Source organism: Paroedura picta, chromosome 3 (genome assembly GCF_049243985.1).
Source record: "Paroedura picta isolate Pp20150507F chromosome 3, Ppicta_v3.0, whole genome shotgun sequence".
In the NCBI taxonomy this organism is placed as follows: Eukaryota; Metazoa; Chordata; class Lepidosauria; order Squamata; family Gekkonidae; genus Paroedura; species Paroedura picta.
In genome coordinates, this window is record NC_135371.1 from 44037883 (window position 1) to 44063120 (window position 25238).

At 41.6% G+C, this 25238-nt stretch overlaps 1 protein-coding gene across 3 annotated transcripts in view; it reads left to right on the forward strand.

Moving 5' to 3' along the window:
- The first annotated feature begins 589 nt into the window (after positions 1 to 589).
- DENND6A (DENN domain containing 6A) overlaps positions 590 to 25238 on the forward strand; it is a 43322-nt gene continuing 18673 nt past the window's right edge. Inside the window, exons 1-12 of one of the 3 annotated variants that reach the window (XM_077325478.1) lie at positions 590 to 921; positions 7594 to 7632; positions 7726 to 7768; positions 10477 to 10589; positions 11592 to 11672; positions 13584 to 13689; positions 15779 to 15858; positions 17436 to 17498; positions 19033 to 19088; positions 20365 to 20487; positions 21169 to 21264; positions 24407 to 24501. In XM_077325478.1, the coding sequence (XP_077181593.1) occupies positions 733 to 921; positions 7594 to 7632; positions 7726 to 7768; positions 10477 to 10589; positions 11592 to 11672; positions 13584 to 13689; positions 15779 to 15858; positions 17436 to 17498; positions 19033 to 19088; positions 20365 to 20487; positions 21169 to 21264; positions 24407 to 24501 (1084 nt within the window). In that variant the 5' untranslated portion in view covers positions 590 to 732. The remainder of the gene's footprint in view (positions 922 to 7593; positions 7633 to 7725; positions 7769 to 10476; positions 10590 to 11591; positions 11673 to 13583; positions 13690 to 15778; positions 15859 to 17435; positions 17499 to 19032; positions 19089 to 20364; positions 20488 to 21168; positions 21265 to 24406; positions 24502 to 25238) is intronic. The other 2 variants (XM_077325476.1, XM_077325477.1) reach the window with 2 other exon arrangements.

Below are 25238 nucleotides of genomic sequence, written 5' to 3' on the forward strand. Positions count from 1 at the left end.
CAGGGCATTTGAATTCTGAAATATTGACTATTGTTACTGATTTGCTTTTTTATTCTGCATTTTTATAGTAGTTCCTCTATGAGTACATGATTGTTGATGCTTTTAAAAATGTTCTTCATTTGATATGTTATTGTAAGCCACTTGGCAGGCTGAGCCTGGCCAAAAAGTGGATGGTTGCAAGCCTCCAGGTGGGGCCTGAAGATCTCCTGGATATGTAGCTAATCTAGAATCTAGACTACAGAGATGAGTTCCCTGGAGAAAAGAAGAATGCCATGACCTACAGGTCCTTTCTAAACTAGCATTAACGGTTCTTATAAAACAAAATAAACATACAAACAGGCTGCATGTAAGCACATTTATATGCCTTTCCCCGGGGCTGCTGAATGTTTCTTTCCCTCCGTCTTCTGTTTCTCCCGTAACCAAGTTTGAATCCAGGGACACTTTAAAGGTGCCACTGGACGCAAACTTTGTTCTGCTGCTTCAGGCTACCCACCTGAATCTAGTTTCTCCCCTTGGTTTGACCCACCCCCTACAATGCTCATTTGGATTCTCCCATCTCCCTCCTCTAGGGCTGCTTTGGATTCTCCCATACCAAAGAGGGGGGGGTGGAGGCGGGAAGCGGCAGTAGCAGCCCCAGAGACGTGCGTCATGAGGTTTTCCTTCCTTTCGGGTTAGTGAGAGGACCGGCTCTCGAGCAACTCCAGCAGCGGGCGAGAGGAATCTGGCACCGCCATGTCCTTGCGGAAGCGGGACGAGATCGACGGTGTAGGCGGAAGCGCGAGGCTGGCGGGTTCCCCGGAGGCGCTCGAGGAACGTGCGCCGGGTCGGTGCTTGCCGCTGCTGCCATGGGACCGCTTTTCGGCCTGGTTGCATTGCGTTTGTGTGGTGGGCTTCGACCTGGAGCTTGGCCAAGCCGTGGAGGTGAGCGGTGGGGCAAGCCAGCAGCCCCTTGAGCCAGGTCGGATGTCCTCCGGCTCTTGCACGGAGATGGCGGGATTCAGCGGAGCACATCCTGCTTCCTTGGCCGGGGGCGGGCTGAGCATGGGGGCAGGTAAGGTCTTGGGGGAGTCGTCCCGCAGGAGGAACAAAGACCTTTCCCTCTCTGGGTTGGTGTTGGTAACAGATGAGTGGCCGAGACTCGCGTTCCTCCGTAGATGCTGCCTTGTTCGCTTTTGTGCTCCATCGTAATGCCTCTACAGACATTGTTTCCCGAGGAGGAAAAGATTTGGGCTCTCCTCTCTCCGCATGTAAACAGAAGCTGTGGCTCTTACATGCTCAGCAAAGGCTTCTGGACGCCTTCTGCAGTATTTCAGGGCGGCCGGGTTGCCTCTTAAAAGTGCGGCTTGCTGTTTAGAAAACGGAAGGGGGACCTTGACAACGGGAAGCACTTCATAGTGATAGAAGACTGCTGTTACCAGTTATAAAAATGTTTTATTCAACGAAAATGTATCAATTCCATCCAAGCCCCATCTTTTTATCCACAGTTTTATTTATTTTCCCTTGTATCTTACATAATGTTCGAGGTGTTCAGGGAACGATTTCAAGATGCATATATATTTCTTATAATCTGGTTTCTCTTCCGATCGCATATTATTTCCTTTATATCATTGAGCATTTTTCTCCTTCCTCCGAAGCAGAGCTTATGTAGAATTATCCAATTTTATCTTTACTGTGAGGCAGTTTAAACTGACATTCCCAGAGTCACCCAGAGAGAATCAGTACTGCAGTCCATCTTGGAGTAGCCAGCTTTGGAGTAACGTTTATGTAGTAAGCATTAAAAGTGTGAAGAGAAAATGCATGCCCTTAGAACAAGAAAGCGGGCAGCGGATATGCACTGAAGTGTAGCCAGCAGTTGGTTGTGGTTCTTTTGTTCATGTGTTGAACGAAGGAGAAAGTAAGCAAAGTGTGAATCAGGACATAGCAAGATTTGAACTTTGAGTTTCCCCTATCTAAATGCACTTGTACTAATCTAAAATAATCAAGACCGTTATTTTATGTTTGTCAACAGGCAGAGATCAAGGTGAAGTCTTCTCTGCATACAATTTTTAAAGGAGTTTCAGTGTAATCCTAACTGGCATTAGAACCTTCTTAAGCAATGATTTTGGTGGACTTAATTAGACAAATAAAACTGCTTGACATGGCAATGTTACGTTTATATCCATTGTATATCAATACCTCCATCAAAATGTGTCTAGGTCTTCAGATTTTTCTGGCCTCCATGATTCTGGATTACATATGGACAGTTATGGAACATGCAGTCCTTGTGACTTGGTCTTTCATACTAGTATACAGAGTGTTCCCATCTATAATACTGTAGTGTTAGTGCAGAATTCCTAGAACTGCAATCACACAAGATGTAAATTCATTACAATTAACCCAAACATTTATCTGAGGAGAAAATACCTAATAAAAGAAACTATATACAATATTTTAGGGCTGTTAAAAAGTGATTGCTATATTTAATTCTGTTGTAACTGTACTAAATATGATAAAGCAGTTATTAGTGAGACCAAAGTGTCTTGTGAGCATGTATTGAAGTCCAGAGATCTGAATGTGTCCATGCAACGGACTTTTTACTATAAGCTCCTATAAGGAAGGAAAGACATGGATGTTTTTTCTCAAGACTTGATGAATTCTAGATGCCTGGGTATATGTTTTGTTTTAAAATCTCAAATAGGAGTTGTTGTTTACTCCTCAAAGCAGCCAGTATGATGTGGTGACTGAAGTGTCCTATTTTAATCCAAGGTTAAAATTACTTCTTAGCCTTAAATGTGAATGTGGCCCTGTGGCAGGCTCACAATACTATTGTTATTTATTAAAGTAATTATTAACGTAACCTACCTTATGACTTATTGAGATAGGATAACTGCTACTCTTAAGGAGGGATCACAGGATACCTTTTCACTACATAAATAACAAGAAACACAATGGCAGACCTAGAGACAGACACCTTAAATTGTGGTTTTTATGTATTTTGATTATTTCTTTGTTACATTTTAATCTACTCTGAGTTCCCTTATATATATACAAATATTTATATATATATATATATATATATATATATATATATATATATATATATATATACACACACACACACACACACACATACACATACACACACATCCTTAACATGCCCACGGCGCCGCGGACTAAATAATTCATTAAGCCCTTGGGGGGAGGGCTTGGTCCGTGATGAGGAAGGGGCCTGATCTGCCCCTTCCTCCGGACAGACCATCGGCCGGGCCAATCGGCAGGCGTGAAGCGCCTGCCGATTGGCCCGGCCGATTCCCAGCCTGCTGACAAGGAAGCCCCCGGCAGCCGCGCAGAGCGCGGCTGCCGGGGGCTCCCTGCCTGGCGGCCTGACGCAGCAAGAGGCGCAAAGTGCCTCTCGCCCCGTCAGGCCCCCGACAAAGGCAGCCCCCGGCAGCCGCACTCCGCGCGACTGCCAGGGGCTCCCTGGTCTAGCGCCCTCTGTATTTAGATTACAGCGGGCTTGATTACTTGTGTGTGTGTGTGTGTGTGTATATACACACACACACACACACACACACATATATATATATATATATATATATATATATATATATATATATATATATATATATATATATATATATATATATACACATCTGCAATCAAATTGCAGACAGTTTTTAGTATGTCTACCCTAAAATGTCTTTGCCCATATGAGTATGTATGGCAGTTCTGATTATCATTTTAATTTTTATAAACAGTTAATGCTCTGGAATAAACATCTGGTCCTTTATCTTGAACGTCTCGAGAGGATAATAAATGCTAAAAAAATTGACACTATGTCTTTAAAAAACATTTTAAAAAATTATGACCTTAGAATATGCTAGAACCTCCTTGGTTTAGTTGGGATAATCCTCCAAGCTAATGCCTGGGTGACTCCTCCCATCTTATACAATCTCTAACTAATATTAAAAAAATATCTCCTATCTAGAGACCTGCATGAGTTAGAAACATAGAATAATAGAGTTGGACGGGACCTCCTTCCAAAGATGATATACCACTACTGAAAAAGCTGTCTTACAGAGAAGTAATCCAGAATGGTTAGATCACACTTTTTCTGGCTCCAAGCAGGGCTATGCAAATTTTCTTGCAAGTCTCCCCTTGTTGGATCTGTTGACCCTCTGGTGTGAGCTAGGAATGGGCATAAACCGGCTTATGAGCCAAATTTCATCACAAATTTGGCCTAGTTCACACACACTGAGAGGCGCTTCCCTCTAAATTTTCCCAAACATTTGTTTGGTTTGTGAATTTGGACCATTAAAACCTAGGTATTTAAACCTAGCTGCAATCTGTCAGTCAGATGTTACCATACATTTTGCTCCTCCCCCAGCAGGGGGAACCAAGATGGACTGCAGAAATATCTGCCAGCAGAAGGGAACAAAATTTATTGGTCAAATCATGAACTGTGCAGTTTGATTGGCCCAGCTATTTGTTTTGCGCCTAGTTTTACTTCAACTTTAAAGCGGGAGGGAGTGAAATCATTTGGTGAAATTTTTGCCAGCTATTTAAATGTAACAACTAGAAGTGGTTCATTTTGCTTCCCCCCCTCCTGCTTCAAAACAGAGGGTTGTGAAATGGACAGTTTAAATGGCTGACCCACCAAGTCATTAGATTTAAATTGCTGGCAGACATTTCACTAGCCTATTTCATTTTCTCTGGTTTCTAAGCTGTGAGAATTGATATGGACTGGTCTGAAGTAGCAAGTTCACTTTGGGGCTTTTGGTTTGGTACAGTGGTTCAGTTCAGGGCATTCCTGAACCAGAGTTTTTCCGTTAGTGCCCATCCGTAGTGTGGGTACTCCTGCACCTCTGGCAGGAAGCTCTAGTGTAGCTCCATTTCTATCCCCCCCCCCCAAAAAAAACCCAGTAGAGATGGAAGAGTCTTTGGGCTCTTCAGGGACAAAGGAGACAGTTGTGGCTGCAATAAAGAAAAAGTTGAAATGTTTGGGAGGTCTTATAACAAAGATGTGATATGTCTTTAAAAAGCATAGAATTAAGAGTCTTATCCTGAAAAGCTGCCTTTCTAGTTCCCATCAAAATAAGAAAGTCGTCAAGTGTTGGCAGCCTTTTCATTGAGAAAAGAGTTGTGTGTCTTTCACAAAGATTCAGTAATATAAAGGAGGGATCCCACCTTTATAACAAAGTTGATCTCTCTGTACCACGCCAACCAAAAGTTGGTGTTGTTGCTGTTCTGTCCATAGCTGAAACACCATAAGGAAAAGCTTGATATGTTAGATGCATGCAGAGCTCTGTGTATAAATCTGGACAGAACAAAGAATTTCAGTTGACTATTGCCTTCTGGGTCAGAACATGCATTAGTAGGGCATATGAGGCTTAAGGCCTACCGGTTCCTTAGAACAGCTGCCCCCAACCCCCAGTCCGGGGAACGGTCCGTGAATCACTCGATACCGGGCCACAGCTCCTCCTCGTCCTCCTCCCCGGCTGCTCTGCCACTCTGCTGCCAGCTCACTTTTGGTGCTCTCCAGTGGCTGCCATGGCTGGGGCTCTCCTTCGGCACGGCACTGCGCAGCTGCTGCTGGCAGTGCCCCTTAGTGGGCGGCAGGAAGTCAGGGGCGCAGTGGGAAAGCAATCGGAGCAGGGGCTCAGGTGGCAATGTCCTTTGGCAAAGGACTACCCCCCCCCCACCGGGCCTCAGTAAAATTGTCAAGCAATGATCAGTCCCCGGTGAAAAAAAGGCTGGGGACCACAGCTCATTCCACCAAAGTGGCAGCTTCTTCCATAAGGGCTCGAGTGGAAGAAATTTGTTGAGTTGCCATGTGGTCAATGTTTTCCACCTTTGGTTAATATTACAGAATTGACCAAATGGACTCTGCGGAGATATTCTTTTGGCAGAATGGTGTTTGCAGCAGGTGATGTAACAAGAAGGAAGAATGATCCCACCCTAGATGACAGTTTGAACATCAAGATTAGTCATGATGCCTTTCCCCCACTGAAGAAAAATGGAATGTTTGAACCTACCTGAAGGTTTATTGTCTTCAGTGGGACAAAGTCATCTACTTCCCATCCCAAAAAAAGAATGAATGAATTGAGGTTGAAAATATTTGGACCTATGCTATACTAAGATTGAAAAGTCAGCTGATCTAACCAGGGGAGAATTGCAAGAATATTTGCTTAGCCCTGCCTGGAGCTAGGGGAGGTATGACCAAACCGATCTGGATGACTTTGTCCTAACTGAATGAACCTTCAGGTAGGTTCCAATGTTTCAGTCTTTGATTGCCATCCTATTCACCTTTTGAGGTGAGGCCTTTGAGAGCAGGACTTGAGAAGAAGATCTAAATTGATGATCCTGACAGTATGACAAGAGGTAGTCCTTCAGGTACCCAGCCCCAAGTCATTTTGGTAAGAGCAGGAAAGAAGCAGACAGCCAGTGTAGATCTTTCTAGACAGGGTAATACTATTCATACATGGAATGCAGTCCCAATTATTTAGGAAACCTCAGGGAGAATGCAGCCCCTTCTAGGACACACTGGTTGTTCATCCCTCAAATTACTTTTGTCACTGGTCAATAACAGTTCAGCCTTATTTGGATAAATTTTAGTTTCTTGCTCCTTATCTATCCCGTTACTTCTCCATACATTTATTCAGGACATCCCTAGACCCATGCAACTCTGCTGTTAATGACAAATGAAGCTGGGTATCATCTGAATGAATTCATTCCACGTTCCTGGGTGGTCTCTCCCAGTGGTTTGATCCAGCTGTTGAACAGCATGGGAGACAGTTCCTCTTCTCATCTTGTGTGCTGATTTATTTCATTTCTGCTGGTAGCCATAATCATATGTTTCTTCAAAATCAACATCATGACAATGATAGATAGTGCTTAATCATAACATACAACAATGTTTTACATAGTTGGAAAGCATAGTTTGGAGGAGAGTATGATTGTTATTGCCTGATTTTGATATGGTGGCAAACTTAGAACAACATGTAACTGGAGGAAGAAATTGTCATGGGAAAGGAGGGATCCCACCGCTAGTTCCCCTAATCATTTTTTGGAGGATTCCCCTAATCATGTTTTGGAGGATTGTCCAACTGAGCCATACTAGTATCAATTCAGAGTGAATAACAAAATGTAAACTAATATAGTTTTAGTCAGCTTCCAGTTTTCTTCATGTTTACTTAAGTAATGCACAATGTGTGAAGGCAACATATTAGGATTTATCAGTCTTTGAATTAATAAATGGTGCTGCACAAATAATATGTTTGAAGATTGATCTATGGAGTTCATTCATGTTATTCCCACCACCTTGCTTTTGCCTTTCTCCACTATATAGTATTTTGAGCTCTGTTCAAAAAGCTGCTTGCTGTGTGAATTTGAGGCTGTAGATCAAGGTAAAGCATTGCATGCCTGCAAATGTTACAGAATTGTAAATTAATCCAGTCTCCTCTGGATTTGGGTTACTGACTAAAAATGCACACTCCACCTGTTGTGTTAACAGCACTATGGATTTACATCTAGCACTTTTTGAAATGCTAGCAGATTGCCTTGTAAAATTGATTTATTGTTTTTTCTAATCTTTGGCTATTTTATCCCGTGCAGGTAGTATACCCTCAACATGCAAAACTCACAGATAAAGAGGTGAGTAGACATTTATAAATGCCTTTAAAAATAACCTATCCCCCCAAAATGCCCATTTCCCATTAAAATACACTTCTCTTTTTCCCCTCCTAGAAAACCAATATTTGCTATTTGTCTTTCCCGGATTCCAACTCAGGTAACTTTTTCCTAGACGTGCATGCTGAGTTCATATGTAAACAATGACTTAAGCTAGTACTTTACCAATAGTATGTTAAATGTTATTAAACAAAAGATGTGATAGATTTTGGATATTTATTGTTCATTCCTACCTGTGGAACTCAAAACACTTCTAAAACAATATTGAAGCCGTACAGGGTTGTGCAGAAATAAGCTAATCCAGGTAGTTTGGCTGTGCCATTTAAAAGGTGAACCTGCAAGGATTTTGTGAGTGGTGCCTCACTTTCCCTGGTATCTCTCTTCCAATCCTTTTACTTATTTCTTCCTCCTGACATATCCTCACCTTTCCCTGCTTCCTTCCATCCTCCCCACTCCCCAACCAACCTACCTTCTATCTGTCTTTCTTCAGCTATTTATTTATTTCACTTATGCACTGTCAGTCTCCACAATTTGAACCCAAATCAGCTCACATCATTTTCCTGTCCTTCATTTTATCCTCACAACAACATTGAGGTTCGTTAGGCTGAGAGGTTGTGACTGGCCCATGGACTCCCAGTAATCTTCCGTGGTCATGTGTGAATTCAGGCCTGGGTCTTCAGGATCCTAGTCCAAAACTCTAACCACTAATCTACACTGGTTTTTGTGGGATGGCTGCTGTTGAACAACAGCAGCCAGGCAGTCCTGAGTGATTCATGAAAGTTATTTGGAATCAAGCTATCCAGCAGTTATTGCCAGACTTGGTCCTGATGACTCTTTCTTCAAAGACTGAAACGGCCCTTGAAAGGGCTCTTCCCCCTCCTCTGCCGTTTACTGACAGTTCTGGATGGATTTCCAGCTATGGATATCATAATAGATACATTATAAAGCATAATATATCTTCAGTCCCGGACCATTTTTTAAAACGTTATTACGTTATATACAGTATATCTTGATACATATAAAGTATCTTCAACCGTTGATAACTCTTAAAAATGTAATGAGCACAAAATCCTGTAGCTGTCAAAGGACATGATTGCTAGCCTGTGGCTCAGATACCACAAGTAGCTTCAATAGGGATATTTTTGCACTGCTAGATGATAGCAGAAGGGGCTGTGAACTTCTTTAAAAGCTCATTATACCTGCATACCAGCTTGCCTGGTATGGTCCAGTGCTGGACCATTAGAACAAAGGGGCAAAAAGTTAAATAAATATTCCCTTGTGCACGGTAGTGGCCCTATCAAATAGAATCACAGAATCATTGAGTTGGAAGAGACCTCCAGAGTCATCTAGTCAGCCCCCTCATAGAACACCCACAGTGATCTCATGCCCAGATGATACACCCCTCCCACAAAAATAGGTCCCCCAGAATCCCTGTCCTGGAAGAAATTCACCTCCCAAGTGATGATTGGCAGTTTGGTGTAGTGGCTAGGAGTGCAGATTTCTAATCTGGTGAGCTGGGTTTGATTCTGCACTCCCCCACATGCAGCCAGCTGGGTGAACTTGGCCTCGCCACGGCACTGATAAAGCTGTTCTGACCAAGCAGGGTTCTCTCAGCCTCGCCCACCTCACAGGGTGTCTGTTCTGGTGAGAGGAAAGGGAAGGTGACTGTAAGCTGCTTTGAAACTCCTTCAGGTAGAGAAAAGTGGCATATAAGAAATCTTCCTCTTCTTTCCCTGGGCATGCAAGAAAGGGCCACACGAGCCAAGCACCAGCACAATCCCTTCTGTCCACCCACTCACAATCTGCCTAAGTTCACAGAACCAGCATTTCTTTCAGATAGCCATATAGCCTCTACTTAAAAACTTCCAAAGGAGGAGAACCCACCACCTTCAGAGGAAGCCTGTTCCACTAAGGAACTGCTTTAACTGTCAGGAAATTCTTCTGGATGTTTATATGAACTTTTTAAAAATGAATTTCAACTCTTTGGTTCTGGTCCAACCTTCTGGGGCAACAGAAAACAACACCACTCTATCCTCTATATCAGGGGTAGTCAACCTGTGGTCCTCCAGATGTTCATGGACTACAATTCCCATGAGCCCCTGCTAGCAAACGCTGGCAGGGGCCAATGGAAATTGTAGCCCATGAACATCTGGGGGACCACAGGTTGACTACCCCTGCTCTATATGACATCCTTTCAAGTACTTGAAGATGGCTATCATATCTCCGCTTTATTGTCTTCTCTCCAGGCTAAACAGACTTTCTTCATATGACTTGGTCCCCAAACCCTTCATCATTTTTGTTGCCCTCCTCTGGACATGCTACACTTTGGCATGGAGAGATTCCCATCTTCCCTTGTTCTACCTCTGAAGATGTTACAGGTGAAACTATCAGATCCATGGCCACAAAACCCAGAAATCCCACAACTACCATACATTCTCTTTCTCTGTATATATTGTATTCCTGCACTTGGTGACCAGAGAGAGAGGAAAGGATTGCATTTTCTGTAGCCATAGTGTGTTGCCATGTTCATCTGCAAGGGAAACCAAGCAGCATGCTATGGCTGCTCTAGTATGGGTGTTCTGCCTTTTATCTTCTGGCAGAAAACAGCACACAGATGAATCAGCCATAGCATACATGCCTTTCTCTAGATGGAGCTCTCAACCACAAATTCAGAAGTATACTAGGGACATTTTTTTACTCATTAGAGGCAGCCATATTACTGCTTGCTTACAAGATGTTACTTTCAGATCTTCTTTAGACAAATTTGAAAATCAAGATAAGTAGTTTGTTCTTTTCCTTTGGGCTTAGGTTGCCTTGGAGACACACAATTTTGTTTCAGATTCCGGCAGTCTTCTAGCAGAAAGCTTTCATGGCATTGTCTTCTAGACCAGTTTGACAGAGACCTTCCCATCTATTTAAAGGTTAGACAAGAGGCCTGTCTTCTCTCATTTAAATACATGATAGTATTTTTTTTTCTTCCAGTATGCTTGTGTTCCCTTTAAGCAAGTAATTATTATAGTGCTTATGTCTTTATAATTAAAATACAGGGTTCATTCTAAAACCAACTCTTCAGAGGGTGTAGCTTACCAATTGCTGCATTATAGCATTGTAATTGACGGAGGGGGGAGGGCGTTGGTGCTGTGTGGGGTAGGTTAGGGGGGAACGTTGCGTTCGGTGTTAGGCAGGGTTGCTGGGTGGGGGTGTAGATGCGGCGGCTGCGGGGGGGTGGGGGGTGTTTGCCGGGGGGCGCTTACCTGCGCCGTGACGGTCGGCAGGGGCGGAAGGTGGGCGCTGCCGGGCGCCACCGGCACTCCCTGCTGCCTCCAGCAGGGCTTCGATGGCGGGCAGCTGGTGGGGGTAGCTGCGGGCAAGGGGCCAACGGCGGGTTGGGGGGAAGGCGGTTGGGGAGGCTGCCCCCCGCAGGGCAACGTAGTGGCGTCAGCGGGAGGAAAGGAGCAGGGCCGTCACGTCTTTGATGCAGCAGCCCTGCTCCTGTCCTGCAGGCCTCCATCCCCGGCCAAGGCCCCTGGTTCACCACCAGGAAAGGAGCAGGGCTGCTGCGTCCTTGACGCAGCGACCCTGCTCCTTTCTCGGCGGTGAAACATCTGTGCAGCCAGTCCTTGGCAGGCCAAGTGGCCAATGGGGAGGCACGCTGTGCATGCCTCCCTATTGGCCACTTGCCCTCCGAGCTTTTATTACGGACAGGCCCCGTCCATTTCTCCTCCCACTTAGCCCTTAGAGCTTTATTTATACCACTCCCGCGGAGCGGTTTACAGATGAGGATTATGTCATTTGAAGGATGAAGCAGTTTAAAGTTTTTATGCCAATAAATGTACTCTGACTCTACTTAAGTTTTCTACCCTGTCTGTAACTATTGTATTGTTTTGCTGTTGAAAATGGTGACATTTATGCTTTCTTTACAGAAGGATCCTGCATATTATTATGGCTATGTGTATTTCAGACAAGTCCAAGACAAAACATTAAAAAGAGGCTACTTCCAGAAGGTAATTAATTTTGGAAGATCAAATGCAATATTTACTTACACAATATTAGATGACATCAAGCACAAAATAATATACTGACATTTTTCTGATGAAACATTGCTTGTAATAAATAACATATACTCAGTGCTAGAAACAACAGCAGCATTCTGTATGTGGAAGCAAAGACATTAGATGAGTTTCATGCCTTAGATGATAATCTAGGACAGGGGTAGTCAAACTGCAGCCCTCCAGATGTCCATGGACCACAACTCCCAGGAATTTGCTGGCAGGGGCTCCTGGGAATTGTAGTCCACGGACATCCGGAGGGCCGCAGCCCGACCACCCCTGATCCAGGAGATCTATGACAGGATCTTCCCAGTGTTTTTTAAGCTAGATTGCAATGACACAGACATTTTTTTATCATTATCATCATCATCACAACCTTCATCATCAGTCTTATAGTCAAGTCAGATTTTATTACATGTAGCCATAGGCCATTACAATACAAAAGGAAAATATAAAAGGATTTAAAACATTTCAAATCAGTAATAAAAAGAATGTGCAATCTCAGACAACAATCACTTAACATCATAAAACATTTCCAGACTACATATGTCCACCTATCCTAAAGCTCCTCTAGGTACTTGCTTACTTACACAATATGCAAAGTGCAGTACGCAAAGTATATTTATTAACAACAAACCATCATGGGAACAAGCAAGGGAAATTATCAGGTTACAGGAATGAGCCTGGGGAATCTTCAGGCTCTGCTTTGACATTCTCTTTGCACTCATTTTCCTGTTGTGTGTGGTTAGGAAATTAAAATCTTCCGCAACAGTCCAGTTTGTTTCAAACCTATGGTTTGTTCTCTGCCATCTAAACCATAGATTATTCCTGACTTTGAGGGCAGAGAATAAACAATAATTTGTGATTCAGTTGAGAAAAACAAACGATGACTTGTCATGGAACAGAAGAATCTGATTTTTTGTGAGAGGAGAAGGGAAGACATCTATATGAACCTGATGATTTCTCATGCTTGTTCCCATGAAGAATAACCATAGTTAGTAATTGAATGTGAATATGTGGGTTTATTTTAGGGAATGTATATGCTGTCTCTTGGCCATACCTGGAGTAGCATACAACACATACAAGATCAAGATCAACTTCAAAAACTGATAGCATGTAAAACCTAGTACAATTCAATTGGTAACAGAAAAATGGATCTCACAAAACTTAAGAAATTTAAATTTAGACACATTTCATTTAATGTGTACCACTAAAGTGTGAATGCTCTGTCACAAATGTATTAAATTTAGGTGATGCATTTTATTCTCAGGCCAAGACCAAATACATAAACCACAATAATACCTATAATACACACTGACTTAAGTTGAAGATATGAGCAGAAAAAAATGGCCTGTAATTGTGGCCTAAGGAACTCGGCCTTCCCCCCAAGAGCAGCTTTTGAAGTCTGCAGTTTTGAGTGGAGAAGCAGCACTGTATGCCCAGCATTCCTGTGTGGTGTTTAGGCATACTGTTTTCCCACTTTAAATGTCCTGTCAGATGGTTTTCTTATATATGTTGGCACAATTATGTATCTGGAACCTCACAAGGAGAAAACCAGTTGTGTCGGTGTAGGGGGATGATTTGGAAAAAGGTTAGTCCCCCCCCCCGTGTCTCATCTCAAGATCACAGCCTCCCCAAACTGCCTTTTTTAAAATTAGGCATTGATAATGTAGCTTTCCATTTAATCACATGTGATGTGGTAACTACATATTGGTAAGTCAGGAATATATTCTTCTAATATATAAAAATGTCTATAAACTGTGCTTTTATATGTGAAGAATTAATGTCTCATTTACAACTTTTACTCTACATACTTGTAGTGGCTTTGGGAAAGACTAATAATGGATTATGTTATTCCTTCACAAGTCCTTGGTTCTGGTCAGCAAGCTGCCTTACATCCACTTTTTCCACATTGTACTTGGACACATTGCACCTGAATATTTTGAGAAGAACGAACCTTTCTTAGAAGCAGGTTGGTAATGTTAATCTGGAGAAACCATAGCATCAGCAAAGATAAAATAGGTGTTAAATGCACTTTTGTACCTCTGTTAAATGGAAATGTGTGATTTCAGATCATAAACCATAATGGGCTTTTGGTGGGATGCCAGTTTGCTAAATGGCAAGTCACACGGCAAAAAATAGAAATTAGAAATACTAATATCAGATAGAACCTGAATAGACTGAACTTTGTTCGTGAGGCTCCTTGTGAGAAGTTATGCTTTTATTTAAGGGTGGTAGGTTGGTCAGATGGTCTTCCCAGTTGCAGTGTATGGCTGCGAAAGTTGGACCATAAGGAAGGCCGAGCGTCAAAGAATTGGGGCTTTTGAACTCTGGTGCTGGAGAAGACTCTTGCGAGTCCCTTGGACTGCAAGGCGAACAACCCGGTCAGTCCTAGAGGAGATCAACCCTGACTGCTCTTTAGAAAGCCAGATCCTGAAGATGAAACGCAAATACTTTGGCCACCTCATGAGAAGGAAGGACTCCCTGGAGAAGAGCCTAATGCTGGGAGCGATCGAGGGCAAAAGAATAAGGGGACGACAGAGAATGAGGTGGCTGGATGGAGTCACTGAAGCAGTAGGTGCAAACTTAAATGGACTCCGGGGAATGGTAGAGGACAGGAAGGTCTGGAGGATCATTGTCCATGGGGTCGCGATGGGTCGGACACGACTTCGCACATAACAACAACAACAACAAAAGGTTGGTCAGAGCAAATCACAATGTACTAGAGTGTAAATTCTCTCAGCTCCAGAAACAGTGTGCTACCATCAGTCCCTTTAACTAACGCACTTGCCAGAGACCAGTAGACTGAGTCTCCAGCCCTCTTGGGTCTAAGATCAAGAAGTCAGCCTGGCAAGAGCTTGCAAGTTAGAGTTCCAAAAAAACAATTACTGTGGTAGCTGTAGCCAATACAGTTGAAGTACTGGATTCAGATAGATATTCCAGAACCCAAGAAAACCACAAAATGTAATCAATATGATTTATTAAAGAAATGAGCAGAGATATTCAACATAAGATAATGAGCAGCAAAGGTTAAAATAATAAGAGCTAAACATCTAACCCAGCCTCTCTCAACATTTTTTACTGTTGAGGGACCCCCTAAAACACTTTTCAGGCTTTGAGAAACCCCAGAAGTGACGTGATCATGTTGAATATGGTTGGGAAGTACAACTGTGTACATGCCTACCTGGGGACCCCCCGCTTTCCCCCCTTTCCAGGCCCATCATTGACCATTTTGGAACAGGGGGACGGAGTGACATGACCATATATGGTTATATCACCTGATAAATGTTTAACAAATGTTAAAAATATATTAAACATCCCCACCTATTCAGGAAACCCTTCTAGGGCTGTCAAGAAACCCCAGGGTTTCACAAAATCCTAACCTAAGCACTTTTACAAACATTGGTTGTCTCAAGTCCAGATGTTACCTCACCACACAGAGTCCAAACAGAGTTTCATAGGCTAAGGCACGTGCTCCATCCAGCACGGCCCACCTGGTCAAGAATCAAGAGGTGGTCCACAGACATGGAATCCGTACAAAGGGCACAAACGAGAATAAAATATATTCCTTTAAGCCACATGACTCGTATTGGCATGATTCTATGTGACCAATTAAATGTGTTGCTAAATAGGTGACTTTAATCAATCAAACATATGACTAACAAGGTTTATAATCAATTAGGTTTTTTGCCATCATGAGACCATGTACTCTGAAGTTGTACAGGTCTTAATTAAGCAAGGCATCCATGGATCCTGTGCTAATGAGTTGTAAGGTATAAGTGAAACTCTGTTTCTGAGTTCTTAGCCTTGAAATCTATGGGCCCAGTAACTTAACCTGTGTTGACTCCTTTCTTTCCTTACCTTGCTCTCTGAAACTGCAGCAACCTTAGTGTTCAGAAAGAGACGCTATTATGATTTTTGTAGACCTCAAGCCTGAAGCAATGTATCTGAAAAGATAATGGACTGCTATGCAAACTAATTTCTTGACACTCATTGATCACAAATTCAGAAAACATTATTATAACTGAATTGGCTGTATTTATTTACATTAATTTTTTCAGCTTGTAGTGATATTGATCGATGGCCATCACCAGTCCCAGGGAAAACTTTACATCTGCCCATTATGGGCACTGTGATTAAGGTAATTTTAAGCATCATCTGTTTTTGTATGCTGTGTGAATTCAACTGTTTTACATTTGTATCTGTTGAGGACACAAGATAAAACAGCCTGTCTCTCCTTACCCACAATGAAACAATGTATTATACTAAAAGTTTTAAATCAATATTTTAGTCAATGAAGACAATTTTGGTTAACCTGATACATACTGAATAAAATTTAGAATTGTCCATATAAAGCTTGTAATTCTTTCAGTAATTCAGTCTGTGGAACTGAAAACCAATGGAATTGAACTAATTGAGGAAAAACCGTGCTTAAGATATTCTAGAAATAACCACTAGAAGTAAAACCTAATGGAATCTTTTCAGAGCCATAGCTCCTCCATATTTGCATGGAATTCATGTTTGTATTAGTACAGAGGAAAAGAAATTTAACATTAGCAACATAAAAGAAGGCTATTATTATTATTATTATTATTATTATTATTATTATTATTATTATTATAGATTTCTAGCCCGCCACTCCCAATAAGGCTCATGACGGGTTACAAAACATGCATAAAATTCCCAATAAACCCCCCCTAAAACAATCAAAAGTTTACTCCATAATATGCACAACAATCCAACACAAAATGTCCAAGATGTACAGCAGCAAAAAAACCAACAGCCAGATCCCACTCAATATCAAACCCAGGGGTGGACAAAAGGGGTTGCTGACCCTTAATCCGCCATCAGAATAACCCGGGGGGGGGGGAAGGGGAAGCAATGTTTGAAATCTTTTCTATTTTTCTTCTGTACAACTAAGTAGGCCTCTTTTCCTAAATGTGGTGGAAATGTGGATGGCTCTTAGACTGTGTTAAGTATAAATTGTTTTATAGGTGTTACGGGACACCAAAACTGACCGTTACAATTGTTAAAAACTATGTAAACAAATGTTGGAAAGGTGGTAACAAAGTAGGCTTCTCTTCTTAAACGTGGTGGAAACGTGAATAAGTTTATAAGCTTTGGGCAAAAGTTCATACCATTGTGTAGTTAATGTGGGGTCTTCTATTTTCAAACGAAGACTATATTTTACTATTCTCTGTACTAATAACTTATATTGTATTCTATATTTCTATCTTTATGAAAATAAAAATATATAGGGGAAAAAAAAAGAATAACCCGGGGGGGGGGGGTCTTGATCTTCCTTAGCATGCTGGCCTCAACCATAAACCTGGCAGAAGAGCTCCGTCTTGCAGCCATGCAGAATGCATGCAGCCATGCAGAATGCAGAAAACTCCCGTAGCTCTTCCAGGAGCTAATTCTACCAGGCAGGGGCCAAGACCAAAAAAGCCCTGGCCCTGGTTGAGGCCAGACGCACTTCCTGGGGGCCGGGTATGACCAGCAGATTTGCACCCGCAGAGCGTAAAACCCCGAACCCTGAACATTTTGTAACAATGCATTAAAATGTAATATTTTCACAGCTTTCAATAAGAAGTAAACAGTGACCTCTAATTTATTTTAGGTGTCAGCTTTTAAGAAGTAAACAGTGACCTTTGATTTATTTTGGTTGTCAGTTTTCTTAGTGGAAATATGAATAATACATTCCATCTCTTTTCTAAGGTTCGGATTCCTACATGTCATGACAAGCCAGGAACAACAGAAGTATTACAGACTGCACACCAGGTAATGAATAACTCACCAGCCATTTAACTACTGCCTCAAAACAAAGGACTGATTTTCATCTCAATATGTGAAAGTATGTAGAGGGCTTTGTAAAAAAAAAAAAAGGGATAACAGGAAACTCAAGTACAAGAATAAAATGAAAACTAGAAGTGGAAGCTGATGCAAGCATTTTGTGCTTAAGTAAATCGCAGTCAATGTCATAATATTAAGAGCTTTATAGATTTATTTTGTATCTAAGGTAGCAGTCCTTAGAACATGTTCTTGAGAAATCCCACTCAATGACATGAGGTTTATTTCTGAGTAGACATACTCAAGATTACTCTCTAAGACCGATTATGCACAGGCTGGAACACCTGTGCTGGTGGCAGCAGGGCATCAGGGAAAATCCCTGATTATGCATGAGGACGCCAGCCAGCCAGCCAGGGCCCGGCCCAGTCCCTTGGAAGACCCGCGTTAACAGAACACGGGTTCTTCCAAAGTCCTGGGATTCCCGAGGGTGCAAGTGAGGGCTAGCCGGACTGAGCCCCGTGCATAATCCTCCCCCGACCTACAGCGTCCCTGCAGGGACACCTCTCACACCTGCTGGCTCCGCGGCTCCGCAACCCCCCCCCCAGCCATGGTGAGAGAGCAGCATGCTGCTTCCCACCATCCTGCATCAGGGCCCCCTGCCCCCGATCCTCCCCCAGCCGCTGCCACAGCTTACCTGCGCTCCCAGCCCCACATTTGTGTGCGCTGGGCCATTGCGCTGCAGTGGCCAGCGTGTGCCCAGGATGCCCCGCCCCATGCGTGCTTGGGGGGTGGCGGGGCTTTTTACTCCGGCGCACTGGAATGGCAGCAGCCGTGCATAATCGGTCGAAGGGATCTGGGGGTAGCAGCCTTGAGTGCAATGAGTAATTCCCATGTCACCTCAAATGATGAACAATACAGAACACTGTGAGAGATTTCTTTTTAAGAGATCACGTTGACACATTCATTTAATGTATGAAAGTGTTACACCTCATGGTGAATCCCTTACACACACAAAATACATAGCTCCCACTACTTTTTTCTCCTTCTCATCTCATCTCCTGTTTTCTAGTGCTTCTTTTTCTGCTTGTCTCAGGTTTCAAGTATTTCCCACATTTTCTCTTTAGCACTCTACTATTTTTACCTTCTTAATTCTATGTATGTTCCTTCTTTTCTCTGTCTTTGTCTCTCTTGGCATCTGACTTTGCCTATAGCTTGTTCTTTCACCACCCTGGACAGCTTTCCCATCGCTCAGATGACATTTGTGCATGTTGTGACCAGACTTTGGCTGTTGGAAGGGGGGAATGGAGACAAGAATGCTTCACTCTGATAGGTGCAGAGCCAAACAGGATATTAGGAGTAGCGCATTCAGTATAGAAATATTTCAAGAGTAAATGTATCAGGAATGAAAGATGCAAAGTAGTATTTGGTTATCATTTGTTAGAAAGGTAGCATAGCATGTGCATTTTGTATTCTGCTGCATTCTGTTGTTCTGACTGCAGAACATCACCCTCATTCTGCTTTTCAGCCAGCCACACAGATCTCCATTGCTTTGCCTACTGTCCATGAAGTGGATCTCTTCAGGTAAGAACTTTCAAAACAACATCAAATCAAGATTTCTGAAGTTCTGAAGCTGATGTATTCCATCATGGAAACTTTCATGAATAAGGGGTTTTTCTTTAACCAGCTGACGGTAACAAATTGTCAAGGAGCATAAGACAAACTCATGCGTAACTCAATCTAACTTTTTGTTTATGGCAACAACTTAATAATCAGCTTAAAATATTATTTTAAGGCAAGAGGATCAGCCTTACATTTGAGCCAGTTGGGATGGAAAAGATGTCTCCAAAGATAGTAGAATGTGTGCTTTTAAATGGTTGTATATTTGACTCCAGTGAACTGGAAAAGCAGTGTATTTGTAGGGATAGCATCTGTTAACCACAATTTTTCTGTTTATGCATCAGTGTGCAAACATAATGTAATTTCTCTCAGAATACTCTTGGGCCCATTCTGCACATGTTGGATTATGCACTTTAGAAGCAGACTTTCCTGTTCCACACAGGAAAATCCAGCTGCAAAAGCACGTTGAAAGTGTATTATCCAGTGTGTGTGGAATGGGCCCTGGTTAGACTTTCTGAGAAGGCTGGATGCAGAATATATGGTTGTCTCTCGTTCACGTGAATCATTTATTTTTTATTTTTTTATTATTATATTTATATACCGCCCTCCTCGAGGGCTCAGGGCCGTTTACAGAAAACAGGGAGGGATACAATTAACACATGGTAACAGGTAACAGTAATAGCAATAATATTATAACAATAATAACAAGATCATAACAATAACACCATTAACTAGAAATTGTGAGAGCCTCAGCTCAACTCTTACTGGACCCTGTGGGCAACCGATTAGTGTTGGTCGTAGAGGGGAGGGAGCTTGAGGGCCAACTGGAAGCGATGGTTTGGTCGACCTCAACCAAATGCCAGGTGAAGGAACTCCCTTTTGCATTATCACAGCAATCTTATTGACTTTGTTCTTTATAGTCCCCTCATAGTAGTTACAACACAGTGAATCATGGTGCCAGTGTTCAGTAACCAAAGTCAAAGTGATCGTGGTATGGTACAATGCCCCTGGCTGCAGCCCCGTCCTCATTGTATCTCTACAGCCTCAATGATATTGCTCTTCAGAAAGACCCAAGAGTCATGGGAAAACTCTTTTAAGATCTCAAGTTGGTGTGGGTCATGGTTTTGGTTGTGCTCCCCCCCCCCCATCTTCTGTACTCTTCTTTTTTTGCTCCTGCTTTTCTGTTCTATAAGTAGACAAAGGAAGATTTAAACAGACTATTCTTGTAAATCTGTTTCAGATGTTTCTCGCCAGTGTTCTTTCACATCCAGATGCTCTGGGAGCTGGTGTTGTTAGGGGAACCGCTTGTTGTCATGGCGCCATCTCCATCAGAGTCTTCAGAAACTGTGTTGGCACTTGTAAGGTAAAAGAAGAATCTAAAAGTCTACAGAACTGTGATCTCATGATGAGTCACAGACATGTGAAGGCTATTATAGAATCTTGAGAATATCAGCTTACATTAGATATGTATACATTTCTTTACAAGAAGAACTGTGAGCCAGCATATGAGTCATTAGTGTCAAGATGGGATATGGGAGTCGTAGATTCAAATACCTACAGTTACATGTCGCTCTCTGCTGACCACGGGCCAGTTCCTCTCTCTGAGCCTTGCAAGGGTTGTTAAGATAAAATGGAGGAAGGCAGAAGAAGTTTGTTCTTTCTTCTTTTTCCTCATCTCAGGCATCACAAGAAAGTAAAAAATAAATGTGCAAAACAAAAACATGTAGGAAGTTCTGACTTATGCTACTCTATTTACACAGATGTACAAATCCTTATTTTTAACTCAACTTATTTCCCTTATGGAATGAAGTGAGATAAAGAAGTTTTAAAAATATTTAATTGGCAAATTGGGGGCTTTTTAGCATGTATTAGGTTCCATGCATACAGTTCATGTGATAATACAGTATATGTTATATGAAAGAGAAAAGGCTGCTTTAGTATGTTTCGTTACCTTTAATGCATCGGAACCAAAATAACTTTGATTTTTAACCCAAGTTCATTCTTTACAAAAAAATTCTTTTGACTTTCTGTGTTTGTCTCACAGCTGTATCTCACCTTTGAAGTACTACAGTGATTTCAGGCCTTACTTTACAATACATGATAGTGAATTCAAAGAATATACTACCCGTACACAGGCCCCGTAAGTAACAAACTGCACAATTTTGATATTTTATAGCAATTTTCAAATGTAATTTTGATTTTAAAAGGTTGACTGTAGCCTTGAGGCCACAGTTAGGAAACCTTAACAGAAATCACGCCCCTTCATCAGTAATATAACTCTAGAGTCTGTAATTAGCTGCTGTAGCTAAATTTAGTATTCAAAAGTAGAAAATAAAAATAGATTATGTCTTGCTATATAATTTATGTACAGATATTCCATTTTTAAATTTCCAGTACTGTTATATGATGTGTGTTAAACCAAGCAGTCACATCTCCAGTAAGTAAGCTATATATGAATTGGCTTAGTAATGCACAGGCGTTCTTAAACATTTCTCAGTTGCTTTTATTTTATTTTTAAAAATTATTAGCCACCTTTCTTACCTTATGGAACTTAATGCAGATTAAAGGTAAAGGTATCCCCTGTGCAAGCACCGGGTCATGTCTGACCCTTGGGGTGACGCCCTCTAGCGTTTTTATGGCAGACTCAATACGGGGTGGTTTGCCAGTACCTTCCCAAGTCATTACTGTTTAATGCAGATTACAACCTATTTTTTTAAGATTATAAAAAATACATAAGAGAGTACAGTTTAAAATCTCAGATAAATCTCAAATAAATAAAAACTAAAGTAGTCAAATGCAGCCCTGAAGACCCAACAGTGAGGGGGTCAGGTACACCTTTGCAGGGAGATTGCTCCAAAATGGGGCTGTCAGCAAAAAGCCCCTCTCTTGAGTGCCCATGAGATGATCTTCTTTGATTGGTGGAACCATCAGGAGAGTCTGTCCCTGTGGTCTTAATTCCTGGGTACGAATGGACTGGATTGAATGGCCCTTCAGATACCCTAGTCTCAAGCCATGTTAGGGTTTTAAAGGACAAGACTAGCACTTTGAATTGGCTTGGGTGTGCATCAGTAGCACATGTAATTGCTGTAGAATCATGGTCACATGCTACAGTAACTGGCCCTGACCAGCAGTCTAGGTGTAGCATCCTGCATTAGCTGCAGTTTCTGAATTCTCATCAGGGTTTGCTCCAAATATAGTGCATTGCAGTGCTGCAGTCTAGGTTAACTAAGGCGAAGATCACTGTGACAAGATCTGACTGAACTAGGAACAGATGCAGCTGGTACACTAGCCAAACTGAGCAAAAGCACTCTGAGCCAATGCAACCACCTAGTTTTCCAAGGTGATCACTGTGTTAAACAGCTCTCCCAATCTGTATACCTGGCTTTTCAAGGGGAGTATAGCCTCATCCAAGAGAGGAAAGATCAGTTTGCTTTTCTGTTAACCCAGAGAACCTCTGTCTTGAAGCAAAATAGTGATTTTGTTCTCAATTTAACATAAACCAGAATGGTTCATAATTTATCATCAAGATAAAATAAATGTTGCCATCTCATTGAGTGGGAAAACACAGTAGACCACCTGTCCATGCCATCAAGATCCCTGGCAAATGTAGAGTCCCAGAGAGACGACCTACATAATCACACACCTCCTCTTGAAAAATGTATGTCTACTTTTCCTTAGTGTATCTTCTGAACAGTTCTGTTGTAGATAACAATGACACTACTATTTGAATTAGCTTAATTGGTCTCTTTCTCAATAAAAAAGAAACTCTTGTATTGAAATGACATTATTTTAAGATCCATCTCTAACATACCTGTAGCAGTAGAAAAATAACTATAATGGAATTTATAATTGTAGACAGATTTTTTTATGAAACTAAGTTTGGCACTGCCAAATCAGTCCCATAGAAATAATACCATGTTTGGAATGATGATGATCTATTGCATAAAAGTAAGAAGGACAAAGAATTTGTGATTTGGCCATTATTTCTGCTGGAGCTGGTCCTCTCCTGTATGGCTTCCATAGTGTACTTTAATTCTATGTTTGAGCCTGTTGTTGCATAGTTAACATTTCCTAATATAGCCTGTGGCGCAGAGTGGTAAGGCAGCAGACATGCAGTCTGAAAGCTCTGACCATGAGGTTGGGAGTTCAATCCCAGCAGATGGCTCAAGGTTGACTCAGCCTTCCATTCTTCCGAGGTCGGTAAAATGAGTACCCAGCTTGCTGGGGGGTAAACGGTAATGACTGGGGAAGGCACTGGCAAACCACCCCGTATTGAGTCTGCCATGAAAACGCTAGAGGGCATCATCCCATGGGTCAGACATGACCCAGTGCTTGCACAGGGGATACCTTTACCTTTACCTTTAATGCATTGCTGTCAATAGATATAGAGAATTTCTCCGTTCATAATTGATTTTACTTGCTGGGTTGAAAACACTTTTAAAAATTAAATGCTTGTTTGATGGAGGAGTCAAATCTTACATTTATCAAGCTCTAAAAAAAGTTTACTAGTGGTCACAATAGAACATAAATATTTTACATTTTTAGGAGTAAGAAGCTGTGAAAAAGATGGATATTTACTCCCCTAAGTCACATACTTTTCTTTCTTAGCCCTAGTTATAGCAGTGCTGCATTCTGCATCCATACTGCATTTTGTATCTCTGTCTGGATGCATTTCTACTGGCTTATAACAAACAGTTTAGCTTTTGGTATGCATGCAGTTCAATGGCTTGTGTGCATTTATTTATTTCATAATTAAAAAATAGTAAACCCTAGTCATTGGTAACCATTGGTATGTTTAACTAAGTTAAAATTCAGTTGCCATAAATAGTCTTTCATCTTCCTTGAAAAGACAAGTCTTTATTATCTGAATTTAACAAAGAAATACCATATAATACATATAATACACGTTCTTAGCATTTGTGCTGGCTTGTATTTTTTGAGTCCATATTTCAGATGAAATATGGACAGTACTTTTTGTAAAGTTGAATTCTTTTGATTCATGTTGTAATCCTGCATGTTATCTTCTCTGTTGCTTTGTTTGTTTCTCACATTATTACCATTATCAAGAGACTGCTATACAAGAGAATGTTTTAGCTCAGAAGATAGAAGTGAAACTTTAAAACATATATATTTAGAATTCCATGAGAAAGATTAATTTGATTTAAATACAGCATAATGCCAAGTACTATGAAATAATACCAACAAATACAGGCTAAAAGCATATGAACTTTGACTCCATACAAAGGGCAATGGTCTCATTTAAATATCATCCACTTTTCCAGGCCTTCTGTCATATTAGGAGTGACAAATCCATTTTTTGCTAAAACACTGCAGCACTGGCCGCACATCATCCGGATAGGAGACATTAAACTGTCAGGTAACATATTGTTGGCTGTAGTTCTGTTTCGAATTGTACTGTTTTACCTTCTTTAATTAAATGTTAACAAGTGGAAACCAACAGGACAATAAAAGTAAACCAGACACAGTGTTTTCATACTGGAACCCAAAATAACAACCTGACTATAGATTTTTTAATGTTTTAATTTATAATTAGATTTCTGTTGGCACTGGCACTGGCAGCTTGGGGCAGTTCACAACATTTAAATATAACATATTATAGTTGCATTACATTATAAAATATAGTTATCATAGTTAAAAATAGATCATTATGCATGTCAGCCACCAGTCCCCATAGGTCTTGGCTTTTGCATCCCCTTCTTCCATTCAGGGGGTGGGCTATTTTTGGGAGGGCCCATTTGGACAATGTCACTGGCCCCAACCAAAAGCCCGATAAAAGAACTCCGTGTTGCAGGCCCTTCAGAACTGAGGAAGTTTCTGCAGGGCCCACCACTCTTCCAGTAGCTCGTTCCACCAGGTAGGGGCCAGAACTGAGAAGGCCCTGGGTGAGGCCAGATGAATCTCAATGCAATTTAATTGAATTCTTTTGTAGCCTTACAGTGCAGTCCTATGTAGAATTACTCCATGAGGTTTCTTTGTATTGCTCTTAAACCATTTCAGTGGTCTTCAGTTTGTGAAACTCAGCATAGGACTGGACTGAAAATCTGCAGTCCAAAAACTGAAGTAGAGCTGAAACTCCGTGAATAGATTAAACCA